At 44.4% G+C, this 22017-nt stretch overlaps 1 protein-coding gene across 3 annotated transcripts in view; it reads left to right on the top strand.

The window, feature by feature from the left end:
* The window catches only part of CDH23 (cadherin related 23), a 1872161-nt gene that overhangs the window by 1251898 nt on the left and 598246 nt on the right, over positions 1 to 22017 (top strand). For all 3 annotated transcript variants that reach the window (XM_075348968.1, XM_075348971.1, XM_075348969.1), the window contains exon 21: positions 12015 to 12122. In XM_075348968.1, coding sequence (XP_075205083.1) covers positions 12015 to 12122 — 108 coding nt within the window. The remainder of the gene's footprint in view (positions 1 to 12014; positions 12123 to 22017) is intronic.

Here is a 22017-nt window from a genome sequence, read left to right as displayed (position 1 = left end):
AATTGCTGGAGAATTAGGTTCAACACGTGAGCCATACAAGGCACATGTGTCACATTGCCCTGACGTTGGCCCGCAGCCAGGTTTGCATCATTGCCGCACACGGCTGTTAAGTCACCAACGGAGTACGCTCTGTCAATTTGTACTCCGGTCGCCAGGTGACAACGTGTTCCTTTCATGCATAGTGCTGATGATGGGAGAGGAGTCGATGCCAGCGGCGCAGGTGGACGCAGGTTATGCTCACCCACTGGGCTGCATTACCTTGACAGATGCAGAATCTCTGGCTGAATGTAGCTGGTGGGTATCTCACAGATGAAATACCATCATTCAGCTACAACCAATGGGAAGACACCACACCCTTTTTTATGCCCATCCTGTCTGCAGACCACTGCCAGACATAGCTATGAACCTCTGGTTAATTTTACCCCCAGTTCAGTTTTATGATTTTGTGTGCTTGTTACCTGACTACTTTTCCTGCTTGCTGTTTATGTACCTTGTTGGCCGATCCGCATTTCACCTCTGCTTGTTTTCTGATTAAGTCCTGGCCGTCCCATTCTGTTCCTGTTCCTCAATTAATGTTTTGACCCTGCCTGACTACTATTCTCTGGAACTGCAGCCTTCCACATGTATTAATCACCTTGGGCCCTGTGTAATTCCTAATCCCTGTATAGGGGTTAAAGGGTTTCAGGGTTCTAGGGGTCCTGCTTGGTGAGTGGCTTCCCTCTAGCCTATCATTTACAGCCCATCTGAGTGTGTGGATCAAGGAAGGCGTTACACCGTGCTCTCTGCAGAAGGCCATGTGGGCCAGGATAGTGCTTTAAAAATTGCTGGACAACCAGGTTCAACACGTGAACCACACAAGGCACGTGTGTCTCATTGTCACAGCGAAGGGCCGCACCCATGTTTGCATCATTGTCGCACCCGGCCTTCCCTGGCTGCTGGTTGAGTGGAGACAACCATTGATGAAACTCGGTCTCCAGAGCTAACCGTCCACAACTTCTCAGCGGTGTGACTCACATTTACCATACATTTCAAAGTAAACATTTGACCGCATGATGGCATTGAGCTCTGCTGCCAGCATAGTAAGGAGGTGTGTGGTATTCCTTGTGCGCAGTTACAAGGAAGGGTGGCCTGACCACACAGGGTTTGCGCCAAGGTGGAGGACCCACACGAGGTTGAAGAGGCAGAAGCAGTGTATTAACTTCTACATACAGAAGAAGGATTGAAACAACTCGTGGGGACGGCAAGACTTGTACAGCAGACCCTTCTCCATCTCTCCCCACAGTAACCCATTGCCCAGTCAGCGACATGTAACGCCCCTGTCCATGCTTACTGGGCCAATTATCTGTGGTGAAATGTACCCTGTCACACAGAGTTCCTCAAGGAATCAGTGATGTTTAGTGCAACATGCTAGTGTAGCGCGTGCACGCCTTTGTTGGAGAAGGAGTGGCGCCTGGGCATCGGCTCTTGGGGCACTGCGATGGGCATAAGGTCTCGAAAATCCTTGGTTAAAAAGATTGGAAAGGCAGCATTTTGGTAGCCAACAGTTTCCAGATGCTGAAAGTCAACCTCTAAGCCAAGTCATGCCCTTCTAAAAACATGTAAAACACAGTAAGGGGACTCCAACCACAGTCTCCCTTGTTTCCAAAAATTGGGCCACACACACCCCACTTGACTGGCATCAGTTGACCCAATTTTCAAGATGAAAAAGATGCTTTGCATGAAGCACTCTCAAAAATACGCGTGCCTTTCCCGTCCCCTGGCTGACCCAGGGGAAGAAAAGTCCTCTGAGAGCCATGACTTGTTCATCTTGGTTCTTTTAGAAACACAGCGAGGGGACTCCAACCACAGTCTCCCTCGTTTCCACTAACTGGGCCACACACACCCCACTTGACTGGCATCGATTGAGCCCCCTTTTGAAAAAGAAAAAGATGCTTTGCATGAAGCACTCTCAAAAATACGCGTGCCTTTCCCGTCCCCTGGCTGACCCAGGGGAAGAAAAGTCCTCTGAGAGCCATGACTTGTTCATCTTGGTTCTTTTAGAAACACAGCAAGGGGACTCCAACCACAGTCTCTCTTGTTTCCACTAACTGGGCCACACAAACCCCACTTGACTGGCATCGGTTGAGCCCCCTTTTGAAAAAGAAAAAGATGCTTTGCATGAAGCACTCTCAAAAATACGCTTGCCTTTCCCGTCCCCTGGCTGACCCAGGGGAAGAAAAGTCCTCTGAGAGCCATGACTTGTTCTTCTTGGTTCTTTTAGAAACACAGCGAGGGGACTCCAACCACAGTCTCCCTCGTTTCCACTAACTGGGCCACACACACCCCACTTGACTGGCATCGGTTGACCCCCCTTTTGAAAAAGAAAAAGATGCTTTGCATGAAGCACTCTCAAAAATACGCGTGCCTTTCCCGTCCCCTGGCTGACCCAGGGGAAGAAAAGTCCTCTGAGAGCCATGACTTGTTCATCTTGGTTCTTTTAGAAACACAGCGAGGGGACTCCAACCACAGTCTCCCTCGTTTCCACTAACTGGGCCACACACACCCCACTTGACTGGCATCAGTTGACCCAATTTTCAAGATGAAACAGATGCTTTGCATGAAGCACTCTCAAAAATACGCGTGCCTTTCCCGTCCCCTGGCTGACCCAGGGGAAGAAAAGTCCTCTGAGAGCCATGACTTGTTCATCTTGGTTCTTTTAGAAACACAGCGAGGGGACTCCAACCACAGTCTCCCTCGTTTCCACTAACTGGGCCACACACACCCCACTTGACTGGCATCGGTTGAGCCCCCTTTTGAAAAAGAAAAAGATGCTTTGCATGAAGCACTCTCAAAAATACGCGTGCCTTTCCCGTCCCCTGGCTGACCCAGAGGAAGAAAAGTCCTCTGAGAGCCATGACTTGTTCATCTTGGTTCTTTTAGAAACACAGCGAGGGGACTCCAACCACAGTCTCCCTCGTTTCCACTAACTGGGCCACACACACCCCACTTGACTGGCATCGGTTGACCCCCCTTTTGAAAAAGAAAAAGATGCTTTGCATGAAGCACTCTCAAAAATACACGTGCCTTTCCCGTCCCCTGGCTGACCCAGGGTAAGAAAAGTCCTCTGAGAGCCATGACTTGTTCATCTTGGTTCTTTTAGAAACACAGCGAGGGGACTCCAACCACAGTCTCCCTCGTTTCCACTAACTGGGACACACACACCCCCTTTGACTGGCATCGGTTGAGCCCCCTTTTGAAAAAGAAAAAGATGCTTTGCATGAAGCACTCTCAAAAATACGCGTGCCTTTCCCGTCCCCTGGCTGACCCAGTGGAAGAAAAGTCCTCTGAGAGCCATGACTTGTTCATCTTGGTTCTTTTAGAAACACAGCGAGGGGACTCCAACCACAGTCTCCCTCGTTTCCACTAACTGGGCCACACACACCCCACTTGACTGGCATCGGTTGACCCCCCTTTTGAAAAAGAAAAAGATGCTTTGCATGAAGCACTCTCAAAAATACGCGTGCCTTTCCCATCCCCTGGCTGACCCAGGGGAAGAAAAGTCCTCTGAGAGCCATGACTTGTTCATCTTGGTTCTTTTAGAAACACAGCGAGGGGACTCCAACCACAGTCTCCCTCGTTTCTACTAACTGGGCCACACACACCCCACTTGACTGGCATCAGTTGACCCAATTTTCAAGATGAAAAAGATGCTTTGCATGAAGCACTCTCAAAAATACGCGTGCCTTTCCCGTCCCCTGGCTGACCCAGGGGAAGAAAAGACCTCTGAGAGCCATGACTTGTTCATCTTGGTTCTTTTAGAAACACAGCGAGGGGACTCCAACCACTGTCTCCCTCGTTTCCACTAACTGGGCCACACACACCCCACTTGACTGGCATCGGTTGACCCCCCTTTTGAAAAAGAAAAAGATGCTTTGCATGAAGCACTCTCAAAAATACGCGTGCCTTTCCCATCCCCTGGCTGACCCAGGGGAAGAAAAGTCCTCTGAGAGCCATGACTTGTTCATCTTGGTTCTTTTTTCAAAAGCGAGGGGACTCCAACCACAGTCTCCCTCGTTTCCACTAATTGGGCCACACACACCCCACTTGACTGGCATCACTTGATCCCCCTTTTCAAAATGAAAAAGATGCTTTGCATGAAGCACTCTCCAAAATACGCCTGCCTTTCGCCTCCCCTGGCTGGCGAATCCACATTGTCAGTGGACAGACACGTGGGCTTATCTGCCAGCAGACCCCCAGCAGCACTGAAGACAGGTTCCGAGAGAACACTGGCTGCAGGACACGACAAGATCCCCAAGGCGTACGTGGCGAGCTCAGGCAATTTATCAAGATTGGAAGCCTAAAATGAGCAGGGCTCAAGTTGCACAATAATGGAATCGATGTTTCCTTGCATATACTCATATATCTGTGTGTCCTCCTCTTTTTCCTTGTCCAGCTGTTTTGTTTTCGCATGAGTATATGTCCTTGTCACTTTCCCATGTGTTTGTGTTGTGTTGTGAGTTGTTTGTGACCTTTTGGACACCTTTGAGGGTGTTTTCTAGGTGTTTTTATGTGTTTGTGATTGCCTGCCATTGTTTCCTATGCAGTTCGAGTTCGGTTCGTCGAACGTTCAACGAGCCGAACTCGAACGGGACCTCCGTTCGGCGAACCGACCTCGAGCCGAACCGGGACCGGTTCGCTCATCTCTATTTCTCACATATGGAATTTGTATTTATATAAGGAACAGACCACTATTTAATTTGAATGATTAATATCATGAGTTAAGGGTCTTTCACATACAATAAGTGTTGAAAAAATTTAACCCACGATGCACAGTTTTAGTTTTTTAATGCAGACACAGTGGTGGGTTTTTATACATTAATAGTCACTAGTAAAGATTCCCATGCACATTATGGCAGCCAAAAGAGCCAATATGAATGGGTTTGGACGACAGTCTAATGTGTATGGACAGTGTCAGCTGATTATCAAGAGAGCTCTCTATTGGGCATGTCTGAATTCAGACGGCCAATCGCACTGTTTTCTCAGTTATAAACCAATGAACCAAACGAAACCAAATGAATGCTCCTGTGTTTGGAAGAGTCGTCTAAAATGGCTGTTGGCCAGACAATCATTATTCATCCTTCGGCCAACATAATCAGTTATCCTTCAGCCGAGAGCCATTTAATAATATAAAGCTAGTTAAACACTAAATCTATCCAAATATATTCGGTTCTTCTCAGGCTCACTTTGGGGTTTTGAATCATTATTTGCAGCACTCAAGTAGCTATATACTTTCACTATCTGTCAGCTGACAATGATCCAACAACTCTACATCCAGACTCCATTACACCTGCATGATCAGTTTGCCCAAACATGCTGTTACGGTTGCTGCGAGCACTGGAGACTATGTCCAGATTTCTTGCTACTGCACATGTGCGAGCGCTGGAGACTAAGTCCAGATTTCTTGCTACTGCACATGTGCGAGCGCTGGAGACTAAGTCCAGATTTCTTGCTACTGCACATGTGCGAGCGCTGGAGACTAAGTCCAGATTTCTTGCTACTGCACATGTGCGAGCGCCGGAGACTAAGTCCAATCTTGGAGCCATTGCACATGTGCGGGTGACATCATCGCTGACACGAGGTCACATGTCTCTGACACCTTCTATGCCGATTGGTCACTGGTCATGTGCTTGTGACGTCTTGCTCGGTGATAGGCCAGCATGACGTCACTCCTGTCATTCTGGCAGCGGATTGACTCTGGTGTCCTCCATCTTGGATGAGGCACAGAGTCTATATAAGACCGACACACGCCGCATGGTGCTCAGTCCTCTTGGTTCATGCATATGAGTAGACGCTCTGTGCGCGTTCCTCTAGGCATTCCTCTGTCTATGCTAGGTGAGCGCTACCGGCAGGGTAGCGTTCTTATACCTTACAGCTTCGGCTGCTGTCCGTATCCTTACCTCTTAGGGGAGCGGACATCGGCAGGTGCCTGAGGCACATGGTCTGGCTGGGCCTTGTGATTCTACTCGTAGGTGGACGTTGCCGCTAGGGTAACGTTCCTTATACTGCGTCTGGCAGTTGTTCGTATCCTCGCACACTAGGGGAGCGAACAGAGGTAGGAGCTTTGTGCGGCTTACGCTGCTGTTCGTCTCTTTTGCACCACTAGAAGAGCGGACCTAGGTAGGTGCCATTTCGCACACATTGCCTTTGTCTCTGTGATTATTAACAGAGATCATTCCACACACCCTCCAAGTAAGGGAGGAATTGCTTTACTTACTTATTATATCCTTCTGTGAGTTAACAGAGGTATTGCACTCTGCCATAGTCTGCAGCAAAGTCTTTGCACGGTGGACCCTGACTGTCTGATACTCCTTTCGGTTATTATCAGACAGCCCCCCGTAACATTAGGACTGAGCCAAGGGTCTGGCAGTTATGGCAGAATATCAGCAGTTACACCGTTACATACAAGTACTTGAGTCACGGCTCAAGAGTATAGAGGATAAACCTCAGACCATGGTGACATCTGCACATGATCCTCGACTTGCTCTGCCAAACAGATATTCTGGCGATGCCAGATCATGTCGTGGTTTCATTAGTCAGTGTCAGATACACCTAGAGGTCAACTCTTCTCGCTTCTCTACGGAGAGGTCCAGAGTAGGCTTTATCATCTCCTTACTTCAGGACAAAGCCTTAGAATGGGCGACTCCCCTATGGGAGCGCTCTGATGTGGTTACTCTGAGACATCAAGACTTTCTTGATGCTCTTAAGGCGGTATTCATGGGTCCGCAGGTTACCCATGATGCGGCCCTGAGACTGTTAGATCTATCTCAGGGTTCGTTATCCACTAGTTCTTATGCCATTGCTTTTAGAACTCTGGTGGCAGAACTAGATTGGCCAGAGAAGGTGTTGATTCCTATCTTCTGGAGAGGGTTGGCAGGCTATGTCAAGGATGCCCTTGCTACTCGTGAGGTCCCTGCTTCTCTGGAGGACTTGATCACAGTAGCAACGAGGATCGATGTACGCCATAAGGAACGTAGACTCGAGGTCTCTTCCTCACGCCCTAAGCATCGGGCTATTCCAGTTGTTGAGGGTCCACTACCATCTTCCTCAGCATCTGAAACATCTCCCACTCCTATGGAGTTAGGTCATACGTTCTCCAGACTACGCAAGTCTGGTCCTCCTATATGTTACGTATGTCGTCAGGCTGGGCACTATGCCAACAAGTGTCCTAGTCATCAGGGAAACTCCCTGGCCTAGTAACCATTAGAGGGGGGTTACTAGAGACGTCTTCTGCACCCTCTAAGTGTTGTATCCCAGGTCAGCTCTCGTTATCTGAGAATACATGGCCTATTATGGCTTTTGTGGATTCCGGAGCTGACGGGATTTTTGTGTCCTCAGGATTTGTAAAGGGACACAATATTCCCTCTATCATGTTAGGGCGCCTATTCCTGTCCGTGTTGTTAATGGAACTATGTTGTCTGACTCCATTACATTGAGGACAGTTCCCTTGCGCCTTTCCCTGTCTCAGGGTCACATAGAGGAGATTTCTTTTCTTGTTTTGCCTGAGGGTATAGACGACGTCCTTCTGGGTCTTCCATGGCTTCGGACTCATGCTCCTCACATTGACTGGGAGTCTGACAGCATTATTAGTTGGGGTTCAAAATGTCAGTCCCGATGTCTTCCCTTACCACCTAAGGTCGTTGCGGTTGCATCAACTGATCTCTCTCCCATACCTACACCCTATTTGGATTTCGCTGACGTGTTCTCCAAACAGGGTGCTGAGGTTCTTCCACCCCATAGGCCGTATGACTGTGCCATAGACCTTATCCCAGGTTCGGTTCCACCTAAAGGCAGGGTTTACCCCCTGTCGATACCTGAGTCGGAGGCCATGTCGACCTATATAAGAGAGAGCTTAGAGAAGGGGTTCATTCGTAAGTCTGTCTCTCCCGCGGGAGCTGGGTTTTTCTTTGTTCGGAAGAAAGAGGGTGATTTGCGTCCCTGCATAGATTACAGGGGTCTCAACGCAATCACAATAAAGAACAAATATCCATTACCTTTAATTTCGGAGCTCTTTGACAGACTGAGAGGAGCTCAAGTTTTTAAGAAGTTGGATCTGCGGGCTGCGTATAACTTGGTACGAATTCGAAAGGGTGACGAATGGAAGACCGCTTTTAACACCCGAGACGGTCACTATGAATACCTCGTCATGCCTTTTGGGTTATGTAATGCACCCGCAGTATTTCAGGACTTCGTAAACGATGTGTTCAGGGATTTACTGTTATCCTCAGTAGTGGTGTATCTGGACGACATCCTGATTTTTTCTCCTGATCTGGAGACTCATCGTCAGGATGTCGTTCGTGTCCTTTCCCGTTTAAGGGAGCACTCATTGTTTGCTAAACTCGAGAAATGTGTATTCGAGCAGTCCTCATTGCCTTTTTTGGGTTACATTATCTCACAAGAGGGTCTGGCTATGGATCCTGCGAAGCTCTCTGCTGTCCTGCAATGGTCCGAACCTCATTCCTTGAAGGCGGTGCAACGCTTCTTAGGATTCATAAATTATTACAGGCAGTTCATACCCCATTTTTCTACTTTGGTGGCCCCTTTGGTGGCCTTGACTAAGAAAGGTGCTAATCCCAAAGCCTGGTCTACTGAGACATCTCAGGCTTTTGAGGCAGTAAAAAGACACTTTTCAACTGCTCCCGTTCTTCAAAGACCCGATGAGAGTAAGCCCTTCCTCTTAGAGGTTGATGCCTCTTCAGTGGGTGCTGGTGCGGTCTTGTATCAAAAGAACGGTGCAGGTAGAAAAAGGCCGTGTTTCTTCTTTGCGAAAACCTTTTCACCGGCAGAGAGAAACTATACCATTGGGGATAGGGAACTGCTCGCCTTGAGATTAGCCTTGGAGGAGTGGCGTCACTTGCTGGAAGGAGCGAAACATCCTTTCCAGGTCTATACAGACCATAAGAATCTGACGTACTTACAAACCGCTCAGCGTCTGAATCCTCGCCAAGCCCGCTGGTCCTTGTTTTTCTCCCGCTTTCACTTCTCCATCAACTATTTGTCTGGGAGTAAGAATAACAAGGCAGATGCCCTGTCTCGCTCTATGCTTTCTACCCAGGAAGAGATTGACGAACCTCGTCTTATCCTTCCCTCCAGGGTTTTTCATACGCTCTCCCCTGTGACGTTAGACCAAATCCCACCGGGCAAGACCTTTGTTCCGCCTGATCGACAGAATGATATACTGTCATGGGCCCACACCTCAAAGGTGGGTGGGCATTTTGGTATTAGGCGGACACGAGAGTTACTGGAGAGGTGGTATTGGTGGCCACACTTAGCCAGCCACGTCAAGAGATATGTCGGTTCCTGCTACTCGTGTGCTCGCAACCGTCCATTACGACAGAGACCGGCTGGGCTCTTGCATCCTTTACCAGTGCCAGATAGACCATGGGAGGTGGTAGGCATGGACTTTGTGGGTGATCTTCCATGTTCACAGGGACATAGATTTGTGTGGGTCATTACGGACCATTTCTCCCGGATGGTTCATCTCGTACCGTTATCGAGAATCCCATCTTCCAGGGTACTAGCCAAACTATTCCTCAAGCATGTCTTTAGGCTTCACGGGATGCCAGATCGTATCATTTGTGATAGAGGCCCGCAATTTACTTCCCGTTTCTGGCGAGATCTTTGTAGCCTTCTACAAATTGAGTTGAATCTCTCTTCGGCATACCATCCGGAGACTAATGGTTTGGTTGAACGTACCAATCAATCTATGATTATATACCTTCGACACTTTGTTGCTGAGAACCACGATAACTGGTCCTCCCTCCTACCCTGGGCAGAATTTGCCCTTAACAATTCGCTGGCTGAGGCCACTGGGCAGACACCGTTCGTACTCAATAATGGGCAACACCCTAGGGTACCGGTACCGTTTCCCGCTGCTGCACCTCCTCCTCTTGTGGCCGACTGGGCAACTAATGCCAGAGAGGTTTGGGATCGGACTCAAGAGTCGATCCAAGCAGCTAAGGACCGTATGAAGACGGTGTCCGATCGGTTTCGTCGCCCGGCTCCTGTCTTTTCTCCAGGGGACTTTGTGTGGCTCTCTGCAAAACACGTGAGACTTAGAGTGAGCTCTGTCAAATTTGCTCCTCGCTTCCTGGGTCCTTATGAGGTTCTTCGACAGGTAAATCCTGTAGTCTATCAATTGAAGTTACCTGTCCATCTTAGGATTCATGACAAATTCCATGTCTCACTGCTAAAGCCGGCTATTTTACCTCACGCTCGTGAAGTGCACTCTCCTGCCTCTGATTCCTCTCGCTCTAGCTATGAGGTACGAGCCATAGTTGGTTCTAAGATGGTTAGAGGGCGCAGGTTCTTCTTGATAGATTGGGAGGGCTATGGCCCGGAACATCGCTCTTGGGAGCCTGAGGAGGCTGTCCATGCTCCCGACTTAGTTGCCGATTACCTGCATCGCCGGGAGGGGGGCCCTTGAGGGGGAGGTACTCTTACGGTTGCTGCGAGCACTGGAGACTATGTCCAGATTTCTTGCTACTGCACATGTGCGAGCGCTGGAGACTAAGTCCAGATTTCTTGCTACTGCACATGTGCGAGCGCTGGAGACTAAGTCCAGATTTCTTGCTACTGCACATGTGCGAGCGCCGGAGACTAAGTCCAATCTTGGAGCCATTGCACATGTGCGGGTGACATCATCGCTGACACGAGGTCACATGTCTCTGACACCTTCTATGCCGATTGGTCGCTGGTCATGTGCTTGTGACGTCTTGCTCGGTGATAGGCCAGCATGACGTCACTCCTGTCATTCTGGCAGCGGATTGGCTCTGGTGTCCTCCATCTTGGATGAGGCACAGAGTCTATATAAGACCCTGACACACGCCGCATGGTGCTCAGTCCTCTTGGTTCATGCATATGAGTAGACGCTCTGTGCGCGTTCCTCTAGGCATTCCTCTGTCTATGCTAGGTGAGCGCTACCGGCAGGGTAGCGTTCTTATACCTTACAGCTTCGGCTGCTGTCCGTATCCTTACCTCTTAGGGGAGCGGACATAGGCAGGTGCCTGAGGCACATGGTCTGGCTGGGCCTTGTGATTCTACTCGTAGGTGGACGTTGCCGCTAGGGTAACGTTCCTTATACTGCGTCTGGCAGTTGTTCGTATCCTCGCACACTAGGGGAGCGAACAGAGGTAGGAGCTTTGTGCGGCTTACGCTGCTGTTCGTCTCTTTTGCACCACTAGAAGAGCGGACCTAGGCAGGTGCCATATCTAGTGGTTCGTGTCCTCGCACACTAGTGGAGCGAACGCAGGTAGGAGCTTTGTGCGGCTTACGCTGCTGTTCGTCTCTTTTGCACCACTAGAAGAGCGGACCTAGGTAGGTGCCATTTCGCACACATTGCCTTTGTCTCTGTGATTATTAACAGAGATCATTCCACACACCCTCCAAGTAAGGGAGGAATTGCTTTACTTACTTATTATATCCTTCTGTGAGTTAACAGAGGTATTGCACTCTGCCATAGTCTGCAGCAAAGTCTTTGCACGGTGGACCCTGACTGTCTGATACTCCTTTCGGTTATTATCAGACAGCCCCCCGTAACACATGCCTTGACGTCTGAATGAGGTTATCTCTCCTTGAGAAAAAAATGCATTGAAATTCAGATGATGTTAGGTGGGAGTCAGGAGGTCCACAAACATATAAGATCATTGTCTTGCCGAAGTTTATTGGTGGGGCCAACTTTTATATATATGGGCACCTTTAGACATGTAGCCATACAGTCACATGAACACTTTTCAAGTAAAACACAAAATTAATGGTGCAACATAGAGGTTAAACTTGTCCTGCATATACTATGAGTATTATTGTCATTATTATTATTATTATTATTATTATTATTAATAATAATAATAATAATAATAATAATAATAATAATAATAATAACAACTTTTTATTGTGATTTGAATTAATTTACAACTATATTTGGTGATTTGTTATATAAAGCAATATATGTCATATACTCTTGTAATCGTATATTTTAGGTAAATATCACTTTGTTGGACATAAATGACAATGCTCCTCAATGGAAGGATGAACCTTACCTTATAAATCTGGTAGAAATGACACCCCCAGATTCAGATGTCACTACGGTATGTTTTAATTTCCATTTTTATATTATTAAATACAAAGTTTCTATAATTTTTCTTTTAAAATATATATTCCATTGCTTGGTTGTATTTTGTTATGGCAATTTATGCTTTTTTTCATGTATCCTGGACTAGAAGTTCATCTCCCTTTTGGGTATAAAGCCAGGTGTAGGTAGTATGCTATCCATTTAATTTGAAGAACTGTTTTGAAGCAATTAGTATGCTACTTAGGATTCATAGCCATAAAGCCATGCACTGTACTTGGCTATCTCCTACATAGACAAGATTAAAAGTTTCAGTGCGCGTGTGTGACCATACTGTTCTTTCTGGTCCATAACCACAGTTAGTTAGAATCAGCAGACTCCAGATCCACATTCTTGTGATTGGTTGGGATCCCAGTGATGTGATTTCCTGCAATCTGACAATTATTTCCTATCCTGTCATTATCAAAACATAAAAATTGCAAAACAATGCTTGTTCAGCCAATCACTGACTGAGGCAGGTCACTATTGCAACCAATGGTTGGCTGAGCCAACATTTACTGAATGTCAAGATGGGTCCGGAAAGTAAACACCATCAGGGATCATGTACTGTATGTGTCAGAACAAGCTATTGGTGATTACAGAGTTGAGCACCCCTGTATATTATAACTACTCGGAGCCATTTTAACACTTTATAACTTTTTTTAGGTCTTATATGCATTATAGTCAGTAAGTAAAATTGCAAAATGCTTATAAAAGCAGGCAAATTTACAATCAATGTATTTAAAGTCCTCTTCACTTTCCAGGACTGGGATTTTTTATTTTATTTTTTACAGCATGTTGCATAGCATAAAGGGTTATTCCCATCTCCAAGATACTATCCCTATATGTGGTAGGTGTAATATTAATATTAGCAAATAACTCCAATTAGAAATATAGTATAGTTCTGATTCACTTACCTCATGTTTAGGGAATTGCAGGACCGTAGGTATCTATGGTTATGACCACATATATAGTCACAGTTAGTTAGCTAATTAGTTGCTAGTGGTTATTACCATGAATACCTAAGGTCCTTCAATGCCCTGAACATGAGGTAAACAACATAGTAAATCAGAAGAAGTATACTATATTTGTAATTAGAGGTATTTGCTAATATTTATTATTATACCTACTGCATATTGGCATATAATTTTTATAGATGGGAATAACCCTTTAATATCCATCAATGCATTCCAGCACCAGTACCTGAACAAGCACAGTGCTTACAATTTCTTATTAATAGAGCCCCTAATCACCTCTCGGAAGCTGGCCGGATTGCTGGAATGCACTATTAACTCCCAAGCTAGCCAGCTTTGGTGCCACTGTGCCCCCCAATGCTGCAGAGGAAAAACTACCTTTATAGCAGTATCAGAAAGTATTTTTCCGACTTGAGGCTATGTATAAAGCTTTGGAGGGACGAATTTATAGTAAAGATGTAGCATTAATCAAATTGACCTACAAGGCATGCTATGTTATAATATGTCCACACAATTTTTATAGATCAGTCACTTATTTTCTTTGTATTGGTGTGGCTGTGTTACACAGATTGCATATGTGTTCAGCATTTAAGCATTGTTACATCCAGGGTCAGACTGGGGTGTCCGGGCCCTTAGGAAGAATTGACTGTAGGGGCCCACCCTTCAGCTGTATGCACATGATTGTTAGCTATTATCTGTTATTATTAAATGACAGTTGTTTGCAGTAAAGGATTTCTTTGGTGAAAACAAGCTATCAACGATACCCAGGTTAGGTAGGTGATTGGTGCAATCTGACCACTTGAAACTGCACATTTATCCTTGACAGGGCACATTTATCCTCATTTTCAAATGCAATGACAAGTTGGAAATCTGTCTATCTGCAGCTCCATTCATCCTCTTTGGGGCTACCAGATAAAGCCAAGTACAGCGCTCGGCAGCCACTGGGGGAATGAATGGATCAGTGGTTTCTAGTTTTTACCAGAGACCCTTGTTTTAACTGGAGTACCTCTGTAAGTGCAAATTTGCAATTATATAATAGTCACAGGACAGGGAGGGGTTAAACTTCCAAATATTTAAATTTTATTGGAAATAAAGACTCTTCCCCTCATTGATATCAGAGAGAACAAGTGACCTCCATACACAACCCAATTCACCATACAAAGACTAATAATACCACATACAAAGGACAAATACCACCAGACTATGACCAGACCACATATTACCACCACATAGTGACCGACTAATACCACATACAAGGAACAAATACTGCCACACCATGACTAGACCACATATTACCATCACATAGTAACCAAATAATACCACATACAAGGGAGAAATAATGCCACAAAGTGACCAAACCACATATTACAACCACTTGATGACCGAATAATATCACATACAAGGGACAAATACCACCATACCATGACCAGACCACATTATACCACCACATAGTGATCAGATAATAGCAGACACGAGGGACTAATGCTGCCATACCATGACCAAACCATATATTACTTCCACGTAGTGACCAAATAATACCCCATACAAGGGACAAATACCGCCACCACACTGTGACCAGACCACATATTATCACCCCTACTAACTGAATAATAGTACAGAACTGATCATAAATAAAAAAACACCATATTAAAAATACTAATATTGCCACTGGTGCCATACACAGGAGGTGTGTACAAAGTGTATAGTGTGCATGTACATGTAATATAGTGACTTACTAGTGATGTCCTAGGTGAAGTAATTTATCTTTGTTTCTACTCTTCCTCCATTGCAAACCACTATCACGTCTTCCAGTCAGGACTTGTCCCGGCAGAAAATAACACACAGACATCTATTGCCGATCATTTCCATAGCACATTCACCACTTATTCCTTGATTTCTACACTATGTCAGGTGATGAGAAAAGTGACATAGTGCTGCCCTGCATAGCAGCAGGACCTCCTTCTTTTTCTCCAATGGAAGACATTATCCTCAAAAGTAAATTATATGACTGAAGTAGTAATGTTCCATAATTGGCCCCTAAAGTAATTATGTCACTCACTTAACATCATAAAACAATAATGTGTGTTCCTCATTCTGGCCTCTATATAGAAATTATGCCTCTATATTTAATAATATGTTCCATCCTGTCCTCTTTATTTAATAATGTCCCACATCCTGCCCCATTTATCTAATAATGTAACAGATCCTGGCCCCCTTTATTTAATTATGTCCCCCACCCTCGGCCCCTACGTTTTTCCATTCTAAAGCCCCTATGTCCTTAAATCTAGGTCACAATGCTGCCTCATCCAGGGTTCCTATGCCTACTACTCTGCCCATTCACAGAAGGGGAGGGAGGGGGAAAAATAATTCACACCTTCCTGCACTCAGTTGGCATCCTCTTGCCATTTTATATCTGGAACGGCAGTGTGTGGCCTCTGGTAGACATGTGGCCTTTTAATATCACTGCTAAGCACTGCATGCGAGCTTAATATGACATTTGCACTGACACTTCAAGAAGTGCCACAGAGTAGTCATGGTTAAGAATTTCATAGTTTCTTTAAGTTTTATTGACTAATCCCGAATTTTTCAATTCTTTTACTATTTACCCTGTCAGCTGGATAGATGCTTTTGGATCAAGTCCTAACTGATGGCAACACATTTTTGTATAATCAGTGCTTGGAGTTGATCAATCACAATTTCAGTGCTTTTGTTTGTCCACCTGCTTTTTGAGGATTGACCGCAGGTCCAGGAAATAACTGACTCTGGACCCAAATTTTCAATGTTGTCATAACCAAAGCACTTACCTTGTGACATGGTGGTCCATCACCAACTTTCTCCTGGATCACTGGAAGAAATGGTGGCAAAAAATGAGGATGTCCTCATTAAATCTTTTCTCTGAGCTTATGAGAAGGTCACTAAAATTATGCAAGCAGATCCTATTTTGGCAGGGCAGAAATTAAATGGCAGTGAGATTTTGTGATTACATTTATTTTCTTGGCAAGGAATGAGTTTGCAATTATTTGCAATTTATCTAATTACAAAGCATCAAACTTTGTGAAAATGACATTTTTTTTGAATATTAAAACTTTTGGACAAAACTGCAAAGTTAGGAAAATTTGCACTTTCATTCTCAATTGTTCTTTATTCAGTAAAGTTTCTCAAAGAGTTATCTGCAAACCATTGATTTACCACCTTTCACAGAATATTGGAAAATAATGGAGCCGATGGTCAGATAAATAATTCAGCTTCCTTTGAGGGGAGAAAAAGAGCAAGTGACACGTAAGACAATGAGCATGATCGCTTATTGTCTTTCTTTGCGTTTTTAGTTTTTATTGTAAAGTACCATGAACAGATGCACTCTGTTTCACCAAAGGAAAGTATATTCTCCAATTCTCTCATATTGATATAGCTTAGTTGTAGCTTTTTAGTTATAGCTTCGACTTTCCTACATTGGACACATCATAAGAAGAGAGAAATCACTGGAGAAGGACTTCATTATTGGAAGAAGGAACAAGGTGAAGAAGGAAATCAGCAACCCGATGGCTTGATACAATCAAAATAACCGAGGAAAAGACCCTGGTGGACCTATCCAGGCTTGCACGAGATCAATCTTCTTCCAGAGCATTCATACATCAAGTCGCCATGGCTCAAGATAGAGCCGAAGACCGTTAAAAAAAAAGGATCAGTGTAAATCTTACAATACAATCGGGAGTTTATTTCTTGTAGAGAACCAATAATCAGGATTTTAAACCCCTAACTAGTGCATGTTTGTAAATGCGATTTAACGCTGATTAACCCTTCAATCTGCTGCCAATTTCCAGTTTTTTGTTTTTATTATTTCCTTCTCATCTTCCAAGAGCCATATCTTTTTTAATTTTTAGTCCACATAGCCGTATAAAGTTTTTGTTATATCTGGACGAGTTGTACTTTTAAATGACGCTATCTATGTTATCATGTGGTGTACTGGAAAGTGGGAACAAAAGTTCAAGTAATGCGAAAACGCAAAAAAAGCTTAATTCTGCAGTAGTTTTTGGGATTTTTTATTTACAGTATTCATTTTATGGTAAAAATGACATGACCATATGATTCCCCATGTCAGGAAATTAATCAGATACCAAATATGCATAGTTGTTTTATTTAAATGGTGAAAAAAAACTTATTTGTTAAAAACAATTGTGTGTCGCCATTTTTTGAGACCCATAACATTATCAATTTTTGATTGGTGGGGCTGTGTGAGGACTTCGTGGGGCTGTGTGAGGGCTGGTTGGGGGTGGGGCTGTGTGAGGGCTGGTTGGGGGGGCTATGTGAGGACTTGGTGGGGCTGTGTAAGGGCTGGGTAGTGCTGTGTGAGGCTGTGTGAGGACTTGGTGGGGCTGTGTGAGGGCTTGGTTTTTTTGTCCCCTGAGCCATTTTAATTGACACCATTTTGGAATAGATGCATTGTTTTGCTTGCCTCTTAGGCCATGTTATGTCAATATTGTGGGGCAAAAAAACTAAATCTGTGGTTTCAATTTTTTTCTTATTTAGACATTTACTAATTAGGTTACTTATGTTTACATTTGGATGGATCGAACTTTTACAGACATAGGGATACCAAACATTTTTTTCACTTTTTAGTGTATTTGTCAGTTCTCTTAGGGGACTTGAACCTGTGATTATCCGATCACTTGTACCAAAAGCAGCAATACTACACTACGGCTATGTATAGCGAAAATTATGGTCTCCCATGAATGCCAACCACAGGCTGATTTCCACCAGAGTATTGTCACAAAACGCACAGGGGTTTTCAGTAGACCACTGCCATTATAGCAACCTATCAGTGCCTCACAATCAGGTTACAGGTATGCCGATTGGCACATAGAATCATATGCCCTCCTGCTGATGCTTTGTAAGGCTATGTTCGCACTAGAAAAATTATTTTTCTTAAGAAATTTCTTAAGAAATTTCTTGGAATGAAGGATTAGCGCACCTGCGTTAACATAATGCACCAATAATGCAGATGCGTTTTTGGTGCGTTTTTGGTGCACTTTTTTTCAGGTTGGTCCCTGCATTTTTTAATGCTTTTACAGCAATAAAGCACGTTGAAAAAGAAAAAAAAAAAGATAGAGAGATGGATAGATAGAGAGATAGATAGACAGATAGATAGATATATATATAGATATATAGATATTTAGGGGAATAAATAGATAGATAGATAGATGATAGATAGATAATAGATATTTAGGGGAATAGATAGATAGATAATAGAGGGATAGATAGATAGATAGATAGATAATAGAGGAATAGATATTCCAGCTTTAATTATGATGTTTGTGTTCCCCCCAACCCCCACACACACTGCAGTTCTCGCAGCCGGTAATGTGTTCCCTTCACCGACCATGAGAAATTACCTGGAGTTAACTGCAGTATTGATCAGGGAGCTGCATTGTGCACTCGCTCACAGACGCCACAGGACATCACTGTGGATTACGTCGGAGCTGTGTTCGGGGGGTTTAATAAAGTGGAGAAAGAGGGACTTTTTGTCTTTTATTCCAAATAAATGATTTTTCGGGGTGTGTGAGTGTTACTTTCACTTACAGATTAGTGATGGCATGTCATAAACACTGCCATTACTTCTCTTGGACTTAGTAGCAGCTATTGATTGCCGTTAACTCCATATTACCCTGATTGCCACCGCATCACGGCAACAGGAAGAGCCGGCAACACGCCGGGACTGTCGCATAATGGATGCGACAGTCCCGGGGCAGCTGCGGGCTCATATTCTGGGCTGCAGGAGAGGGGGGGCATTAACCATGGCCCTCGCCCTCCCCAGCCTGAGAATACCGGGCTGCCGCTGTGTGCTTACCCGGCTGGACGGTAAAAATATGGTGGAGCACACGTTTTTCTGTTTTTTTTTTTAATATGTACGTTTGATTTCTATGTGTGTGTGCATTATATATGTATGTGTCTGTGTGTGAGTGTGATATGTGTGTGTTTGGGTGCACTATATACTTACCATTTCTATTAATTTTTTCACATCTATACTACTCATTCGGCTGTACCACGCCATTTTCACTACTTTGAGTCAACAACTTCCTCTTCCTCTCCTAGTGACATCACTTCCCTGCAAAACACAGGGCAGGGATGTACACTATGTCACGAAAAGTGCAAAATAACGTGGGAATAACAGTGGAATAACGCAGGAAAACTCACTGAATTTGCTACTTGCGTTATTCCCTGCATGATTTCATGATTACATTACAGTCAATGAAGTGAATAACACAGTTAGCTGCAGAAAAGAAGTGACATGCACATTATTATTCTTATTATTCTTAAGAAAATCTACTGAATGACATTTCTTAAGAAAAAAATGCAGTGTGTGCACAGCTAATTTTTTTTGCCATAGGTTTTGCTGGGGAATGTCTGCAGAAAGGTTACAAGAATTTTTCAAGAAATATCTGCAGCAAAAATGCACCAGTGTGTGAACATAGCCTTAATGTTGCTGTTAGAGCTTGACAGCGTCGGTTAAAAGGTTGACAGTGAGGGGCAGGGCTCAGATCCACATACAGGTGTTAAAAGCATGTGATGGCTGAATATAAAAGATGCAAGCTCAACATGCAAACCTGCGTCAAAGTGAGCAAAATATGTCATATGTCATTAAGGGTTAAATGCATACCTTACTTGTAGAATTTTACTTTTTCCAAGTCGAAAGTGCAGTGGGGTTGGCTACTGCACATACAGCTCTCCTGACTCTCCCTATTCTCTGACAGAAAACGTTAATTCAATGAACAAGGCTCCCTTTAAAAGGGTATTCCCATCTCCAAGATCCTACCCCAATATGTAGTAGGTATAATAATAATATTAGCAAATTCCTCCAATTAGAAATGTAGTATAGTACTTCTGATATAGCTATGTCTCTTTCCTCATATTCAGGGCAAAGCAGGACCTGATGTATCCATTGTTATGACCAATAGCAACTGCCTAATTAACTGACTATTTGCGTGGACATATCCTTGGATGCCAAAGGTCCTGCCATGCCCTGCACATGAAGTAAGAGACATGGCTATATCAGGAGAACTATACTCTATTTCTAATTGGAGGTATTTGCTAATATTACTATTATTACACTACTACATATTGGGAAAAGAGGACCTTACACTGATTTTTTTTTTTTATTATTTATACTGATCACATCTTCCTGTTAGTGCTGTTTCACTGATTCTGAAACAGCTTTTATTTTTTTCTATCCTCCTGTGTAGCAATGTTATGCTCCCTCTCCACTAAAACGCAAAGAAGAGGGGAGCCAGCACTGCCTATGAGTGGCATGCAACAATGAAAAGATAAAAAGTGTAAAAGTCACAAATTCATTCCTACTGTAACAATTCAATGAGATTTTTTGCAAATTATTGATCAATGATTTGAGCCCCCTGCCCCGTCACGACAAATCTCTATAGGGGGGTCCCTACACTATGTTATAAATTAATATCGTACCATAAGGGCTCATATAATTACTTGAACAGGACCATATAAGAACACCACTTACCCGGGGAATGTCAGAACCGCTTCCATGCCGCAAGGACTGACAACTGCGAATAAAGGCAGCCCAGGTGCCAGTGTGTGTGGCAGACCCACACACACCAGCACAATGTCAGAACTGGCCCTCACAGTGCCAGACCAGCAAGCATGGATGAAGGGCGGAACAGCCTAGGGCAGGTGGTGCTTAAATAATGATGCCTATGGACCAGGGGGCGGAGGCTGTGTGTGAACAGGCACCAACATGAAATTTGTGAATATTACACTTTTTACCTCCTCATTGTTGCATGCCACTCATAAGCAGTGCTGGCTCCCCTCCTTTTTGCGTTTAGCTGGTCGGTGGTTGACCGCCACCTTGCCGTGCACGCCCAGTGTGGTTTGCAAATTCCTTCTGTTGCCATCAAAATTTATGTTGGTGCCTGTTCACATACAGCCACCGCCTCCTGTTCCATAGGCATTATTACTCAAGCACCACCTGCCTGGTGCTGTTCCGCCCTTCATCCATGTTTGCTGGTCTGGCACTGTGGGGGCCAGTTCTGACATCGTGCTGGTGTGTGTGGTTCTGCCACACACACTGGCACCTGGACTGCCCTTCTACTCGCAGTTGTCAGCCCTTGCAGCATGGGAGCGGTTCTGACACTTCTAAGGTAGGTGATGTTCTTATACGGTCCTGCGCATTACACGAGACCTTATGGTACGTATATAAATTATAAATATAGTGTAGGGACCCCCCTATAGAGATTTGCTGTGACGGGGCAGGGGGGCTCAAATCATTGATCAATTATTTGCCAAAAATCTCATTGAATTGTCACAGTAGGAATGAATTTGTGAATATTACACTTTTTACCTTCTCATTGTTGCATGCCACTCATAAGCAGTGCTGGCTCCCCTCCTTTTTGCGCTCTCCACTAAAAGGTGCAAATTTTCTTTTCAACCTGCTAGACACATCCCAGAATAATTCTGTGGGTGCGGCAGGGTCTTGATTTGCCAACATCAGCGTTGAAAAAGCAAATGAGTTGGTTGAAGGAAGAATTTGGATCTTTATTTTCACCAGGCAAACTATTGGAACAGAGGAGCACAGAAGAAAAACTGTTCCAGAATAAGCTGAGCAGCACCAAATGGAAGAGATTCTCAGTTTAAAGCATATCCAGCATTTTAATATTTAATTTAATATTTAATAAATCAGAAGTAACCACGAAAATAAGCAACTTTGTACTATATCTTATCAGACAAATTTGCTTCTATCTGTGCCAGACTAATTAGTCATCATTATGCCTCTGAAGCCATGTGTACTCTTCTCGACTTCAGGGGAAGCATTGCACAAGACCGGAAATGAAGAAGATGGCAGTTTCATTTAGGGCTCATTCACATGACCGTCCTGTTTGTTCT

Source organism: Anomaloglossus baeobatrachus, chromosome 5 (genome assembly GCF_048569485.1).
Source record: "Anomaloglossus baeobatrachus isolate aAnoBae1 chromosome 5, aAnoBae1.hap1, whole genome shotgun sequence".
NCBI lineage: Eukaryota > Metazoa > Chordata > Amphibia > Anura > Aromobatidae > Anomaloglossus > Anomaloglossus baeobatrachus.
Note: the sequence above shows the minus strand (reverse complement) of the source record. Positions and strands in the feature narration are given on the sequence as shown.